The sequence below is a fragment of the Micromys minutus genome, assembly GCF_963924665.1.
Source record: "Micromys minutus genome assembly, chromosome: 4".
NCBI classification, from domain to species: Eukaryota; Metazoa; Chordata; class Mammalia; order Rodentia; family Muridae; genus Micromys; species Micromys minutus.
The window spans coordinates 75,888,561-75,895,641 of NC_137973.1; the positions used below are offsets into that span (position 1 = coordinate 75,888,561).

General features: G+C 39.7%; 1 protein-coding gene across 1 annotated transcript in view; it reads right to left on the bottom strand.

Moving 5' to 3' along the window:
- The window catches only part of LOC308419430 (calcium-activated chloride channel regulator 4A-like), a gene marked incomplete at both ends in the record, with an annotated part of 18,204 nt that extends 13,950 nt beyond the window's left edge, over window positions 1-4,254 (bottom strand). The window contains 3 exons of the mRNA XM_080915156.1: window positions 249-396; window positions 536-676; window positions 4,093-4,254. Coding sequence (XP_080771282.1) covers window positions 249-396; window positions 536-676; window positions 4,093-4,254 — 451 coding nt within the window. The remainder of the gene's footprint in view (window positions 1-248; window positions 397-535; window positions 677-4,092) is intronic.
- Between the last annotated feature and the right edge of the window lie 2,827 nt (window positions 4,255-7,081).

A 7,081-nucleotide genomic window follows, 5' to 3' on the forward strand; every position in this document is an offset into this window, starting at 1 on the left:
GAAGAAAATTTGAGATATGCTATTGTAGATTATGTAGATTATATCACCTTATATATCAAGAATTTGAGAAATTTTGAGAGAATTATAATTACTTGAATAAGTCTGGAAAAAATAAGTTACTTGTTTAATGTAACAAAGCTAGTAAAGGAATCAAGATTTGGACCCAAGAATTTCTGCTTTAATCTGCATATTTCATACAGAACAGGGTTGCCTGCTGCAACCATGTGGTGTTTTAATCAAATCCTCACCTGGATCTCCATACTCATTTTGTTTTCTCCCCAGTACAACTTCAGGGGTGAAGTGGATGTATTCTGCCTTCTCTCCACACTGTGTGAACTGCCTGGTGTAGGGCTCATCCCTGCCCTGGAGGGCAGGCGGTGCCACTTTAACATCAGCCTGGAAAGGTTTAAAAAGATCATTAACATTCAAACAGTGTAAAAGACAAGAGGTAGAAAAACTCTGATCAATAAGTTTGTAGCAAAACTAGCAAGCACCAGAAAAACTGTTTTTTGTTGTTAGAGAAAGAAATACTTACATGCTTGTAACTCTCTTGTTTTGGCCTCCTGTACTGGGCACTGTTTTTCCAACTCTCAGGAATTAATATGGATACGTTTTTGAAAAAGAATCTCTTTTCTGTAGCTTCAAAAAGGTATGTAGACGCTTTAGTCACCATGTCCTATCAGCAACGGAAAACAGACATGTAAAACTGTGCATGAGAGTGAATCACGTCTCAGACGCTCTTCTCAGGAGGACCCTGCTAAGTTGTTACTAGGAAAGCAGCCATTCATCAAGATCATTCATCAGCAGGCTCTGCTGCACTTCTGAGCTCTGTCAATCCAAAACTCACTTCACTGTCCCTGGAGATGCTCTGGGTCCTCTATCATCTTACCTCAAAAGACAGCTTGCTGCATGTACTTATCCATTAAAATAATTGACTTATGTAGCTGTATACCTTGAGCTTAGAGTCATTTACTTGGCTCTAATATTTGTGTGAACACTTTTTTGGTTGGCTTATGGTATTTCTAAAACCTGGCGCCTTTACCTTTAGTGGACTGAGGACACTCCTGATTTCAAGACATAAAGCACACACAGCTCATTTACAGTCACTAAAACCAGACTATATTGTGAATGCCAAGAAGTTCATGCTGACAGGTGCCTGATATAGCTGTCTGTTGAGCGGCTCTGCTAGAACCGAGATACACAGAGTTGGATGCTCTCAAACAACCATTGGACAGAGAACAGGGTCCCAATGGAGGAGTTAGAGAAAAGACTGCAGGAGCTACATGGGTTTTCAACCCTACAGGAATGACAACAATATCAACCAGCCTGAACTCCCAAGCTTCCAGAGACTAAACCAACCAACAAAGTGCACAAGGATGGACCCATGATTCCACCTGCTTATGTTGCAATGGATGGTCTTATTACACATCAAGGAGATGAGAAGCCCTTGGCCCTGTGAAGCTCAATACCCCAGTGCAGGTTAATGACTGGTTGGGGAGGTGGGAGGGAGTGGGTGGGTGGGGGAATGCTCTCATAGAGACAGGGAGGGGGAATGAGAGAGAGAGGGATTCCAGAAAGTATCCAGAAAAGAGATTACATTTGAAATATAAGTAAAAAAAATCCAATGAAAAATAATGACTACATAAAAAAAAAAAGAAGTTATTTATTGCACACAGAAGGAAAGAAAAAGATCTCTTTCTCCCTTGATGCCTTTGTTTTTCATCAAAATGAGAGATATGTAGGCTTCCGTGTTCTACAGGAAGAGAGCATTCTCTGTATATATGAGATAAGAAAGTCTGGTGGTCGAAACTGAGTTAAGAATTGGGATGGGAGGCTTGCTGTGTGCAACTGGGTAGGTTGTGTAGAGTATAACTCCAAGTGACTGCATTTCCTTGAAAGTCTCCATGGCTCAACTAGCTATCTCAGGCAGCAGTGTGTTTGTAGGCCATGAAGTGCTATCAGAGACCCCTTATGTAACTTTGATCTTTAGAGATACCCCAGGTAGCTAATAATGGTTTCTCAAGGTTTTCTAACCAGTAATCCCATGGTATTTTTCTAATTTTTTCCCAGAATTCCTATAATGTTTTTTAAAAGCTGAAATATTAGTGCTTACAGAAATGGTCAAGTTTCAAACTCAAAAGAAACTTAAACACTAAATACAAAGGAAATTTGGAAATGGAGAACTTCAGGCCATCAATTATAAGGGTTTTCCAAGATCATGGTGTATATGTAGATGATAGCACGCCACACAATTGCTACTGATAGAAGACTTTGTAAGAGACTGTGTCAAAACAAAAAGACCAAAAAAACCAAAAAAAAAACCCAAAACACACTAAACTGTAGATATGTTGACAAATGATTAAATTTCTACTTGTAATGTTCAAGACAAGACTATGCAGAGAATTCCTTTTTGTCTCTAAAAACAGTCTTATCAAATACTCGTTTTCTGAATTCCATAAAGTTTGAAGCCCAACATTTATTTGTGAACACCAAGAATCTATCATTCAGAGTCTGCTCTTTTCTGTTTTTCTAAAAACAAGAAAAAAAAAGACAAATTTTTCTTGTTTTTAGACTTCAAAGGACATCAGGACTCATCTGGGCTGCTGGGTGGTTTACTGAGAACTTGTGACACTGGAAGCCTAAAGAAACCACCAGGAGAGTTCAGTTCATGCCCATAGGAGATCAACAATGAGCACTAGGACCTCAGTGTGGTGACCCCAACGAAAGCAGTAGAGGCTGTGGATTTTTCTCCTGAGGACATGGGCAATGATCATGGAGCAGGAATGCCAGGTTTTACATGTCGAAGCAGGAAGAAAGTTGACAAACCAAAGCCTAGCTTTAGTGAGTGGGCCTCTTCCTCTCTGTGCGACCACTTGGTGGACTCTCCCCCTCCACACACTGATCCTCTCTAATTTGTATCTAAGTACACATTTTACATTTCTCTCTTAATTCAAATTCCCATCTCTTTTATGTGGATGTCAAATAAACTCCTCAAATTGAAACTCCTTTAAGCCAGCTCCTCCCAGGGACAGCTCTTCCTTTAGCTTCTCTTGCCATCTGAGGAACGTTCACTACATGTAGTTAACTGGATGTTGTTCAGTGTGTCTTGCCTCTTAACATTTCCTCCCTACCTTCTGCTTCCTACACAAGTTTAAATCAACAAGTGTGTTGTCTATGCGTCTTTACAAATATGTTCAGCATTGCTTTAATCACTCCTGAATCTCCATGTCCAATCCATATACAGCTCCTTCTGCACCTCTGTTCTACATTCATACATTGATCTGGTACATGGGAGCCTTGTGTGGCTTCAGGTAGTCAGCGTGGTCCTAGAATAGGCACCAGAGTGTACACAGCCTCCTCTAAGCTCTTTCATGAAGTCTCACTTCTCAGAGGGAAAGATGCACTTCCCAGTGTTCTGGGATCTGCTGCTGTGTGAGCCTCTCCATCTTCAGGAAGGCAGGCATCCTCTCTCCAGCTTATCCAGGTTCCCTGATTACATAAGCTGCCATTGCCCACACAAGGCTCTTGTCTTGGTGTCACATCATGAGTGGGGGCTTCTCTGAGGGTTTCCCTGCAGGAAACAGTGACTTGCACTTTTTTCTATTATAGCTGTGATCTATCTGTCTCCCTCTCCTTAGGCAGCACGCCCCACAGAAACCTACTAAATCATACCTACACCCCCACTCACTTTGGTATTACTGATGACACAGAAACAAGTCATACCTATAATTTTTTTCTCTTAATATGGGACTCTCTCCTCAATGGTATATAAGCATATGTGTCTGCATACACAATAAATAAGTAAATTCTAAAACCAGAGTGAGAATCCAACTTCTAAATGATAGACCAGGAAGCTGAAGGTCAGAAAGAGTCTCTGCTTCATCTTTGATGTTACCGTGAGAGGATAGCACCTCTTCTAGAAACTCTAGAACATTCACCTAAAATATCATAGAGCCTCCATCTCCCTCCATGCCTTCCAAAACTGTTTTCAAACTTCTCAGAGAATTCAGACATTTCCATAGTAACTCTTACTATCACTAGTCACCTGTTTATTCTCCATTACCCAAATAGACGAAAGCCCATTTTTCTTACCTTTATCTGTTCAATTATTGTTCCATCTTCTGGCACTGCAGGGTCAATGGCAATGATAACGTCTTCATAACCATTCTCATTCAGCCTTACCAAGGAAGTGTCTGACCCCTGAAGCAGGTGCAGGACTAGGAGGAAAACAGCTCCCCTCCAGAACCCCATCATTCCTGCCTGGTCACCCAGAGGTCTTTCTCTGTGTTTCTTGCCAGGTCTATATATACACGCCTAAAAAATCACCTGTTAGCTGATTGAGCGACAGTGACTGTGCAAAGGTCAATGTTCATGTACAGAAACCCAAGCCAGGTTATACAATAGGTTTTTTGTTCTGGTAATGCTTAAAGTGTTCAGAAAATTATAAAATACACAGCACCATCTCTTGTTGAGATCTACCTTGCTCCCCATTTTCAGTTAATTTCCTAAGTCTACACACAGACTTTGTGATTTCTATTGCACAGGGCCATAAAATAAAACCACAATAAAATGTACAGTCTCTAAAGCCCTGCCTCCATTTTAAAGTGAAAATGAATTATTATTTGTACTGTCTGTCATCTAAATATTAATTACACAGATAAAAAGCTAAGTAAAATAAGCTTGAAATACAAGAGTGTGAAGCACCTGACATTTTTAAGGAGATTTGATAAAGTCAAGTTATTAGAGTAAACAAACTAAGTAGAGATGGTTATCTCTATACAATGGTATATACATATATATGTGTGTGTGTTTTTCTATATTATAGTTTGCTGGTCATTGTTGAGAAAGATAAACAATATAGATTTTAATTAATTTAGTTTATTCTTTGAAAGAGCACACACACAATGCATTCTGTTTACTTTTACCACATATTTAGTTACCCCACCTCCCAAGACTATTGCCACATGTAACAGGACTCTTTGTTGCTTTGTGACCTTCTGAGTTTAGTTGGGATCATTTATGTGTTTTTAAACTTTTCAAAGTATTCAGAGGTTTCCATAATAACTCTTCCTATTACTATTAACCTGTTCATTTTCCATAATGCAAGTAGGAGAAAGCCCCATTTTCTTATCTTTATGTTATCATTTATTGTTACTGTGGCTTTGGAACTACATATTGGAGGTTAGTGACCTCATTAGTGTTACACAACTGAAGACAGTGATGATGGCCCCTCCCTGAGAAAGCACCAATAGCCATTAGTTAGCTTAGGAAGTGTAGGGCCCCTTGAGACCTTCAGTGATCGCTGATTAACAGGCTTATTTCTTTTAAGAGCCTGTGCGGCCAACCCTATCTCCTGTTATATTGTGGTTGCAATGGCTGTGTCATGCCCTGAAGGGATGATTTCGTAACCAGCTGTGTCAACCCTTCGGTCCCCTCTTGAGATGTTCCCCGCCCCTTTGAGGGGACCATGTAAACATCTTACTTTGGTCTGACCCTTAAATATCATGCATTCTCAGTACTTTAAGCAGCCACAGGTCTCTGTGCTCTCTCCAGTCACTGAGAAGAAAGGCTTCTCTCAGCTAGGCTGAGACTAGCATTAGTCTGTGGCTATGCACAGATCTTTTGAAGGAAGATTGATTTCTGCCAATTTAGATAACAGCTTATCTTTACTTTGTTAACTATTCCCTTTTCTGCTCACTTTGTGTCTCAGGCATTTTATTGTGTCAAAAATCATTTTCTTTGAAGAGCCATAAAGGAAATATATTTGTACTTCTCCATATCAAGTTTATTATGAAAAGATTCCTTATATCTTCCTTATGGAAAAATAAATATGCCAGGAACATATTATAAGAACCAAAGTTCCCATGTATGCCCCACCTGCCCATGGACAGACAACTTCCTGGAACACTGGGGCTCTTGTTTATGTAAAATAACAAATTCCATATTTTCACTTCAGTATATAAGGTTGGTTGCTCCACCTGCATAGGATATACTTGGTCACGTATAGGTGGGAGGTACATAGGCAGGAAGTACATCAGGATGTATATAGCCCCCAATGGGACAAGAGCAGGAAATGCCATAGCTTTGTGACTTCTGCCTTTATGAGCACCCAACTAACATAATTCTCTGGGAATTCTGAGTATGGGCCTGGCCAGTGTTTATTTTCATGGCCAATATTAAATAAAAGTTACTTTAATTGGACACTTGTGGACTTGGCCTTCCTCCTTGCAATTTTCAGGTTTAACAATAAAATTGGGGTATTGGTTTTTAGTTTTTTTTTTTTTTAATCACATTCTAGGTGCTGCATTGGTACATGAGGTGAAAAACATCATGTTCTTTTATTTATTTATTTTTCAAACAATATATTTGATCATATTTTCCCCCATACCCAGTTCCTCCCAAACTCTCCCACTCCAGCCAACTTTATGTTTCCCCTACCCGCCCACTCAAAACAGGAAAATCAAAACAAAGATGGTCAACACCCAAAATGGATCCTATGGTTGGTGTGTGTGTGTGTGTGTGTGTGTGTGTGTGTCTGTTTGTTTTCTTTTTTGTATTTTTTTCTTAACTTGGAATCCTTGAGGGAGTCAGAACTGCTGATTACTATGTTTGTGTCAGGAATGTCCCTTGTGGACTTTTAAAGCTAGAAGGTTGGTTACATGTTAAGAGAGTAACAGCAGTTTCTCTCTTTGTAAAAAGAACATTTGAATTATAGCTTAGGTTGTCTTGATTTTTTATTTCCTGGATGAACTGTTTTTCCCCCCAAAGGGATTACTGGATTTTACTTATCATGACTTAATCACCATTGACTCACAATTTGGGCCATAAATATGGTGAGTTTTACTGGGTGAGGCTTAGCTTCCTCATTGAGGAAGGAAACATGAAGGTACTGCTCCTTCTTTTCATCAACGTCCACATTGCCCCCTCTTCCCTTAGTTCACTTCTCCCTTTGTGTTGAATTTTTAAATTCCTGGAGCTCCATGTCTTCTCTTTCTTAAAATTGGTTATTTTATTGTTTACATTTCAAATGTTATCCCCTTGCCAGTTTCCCCTCCATAACCCCTCATACTCCCCTTCCCCC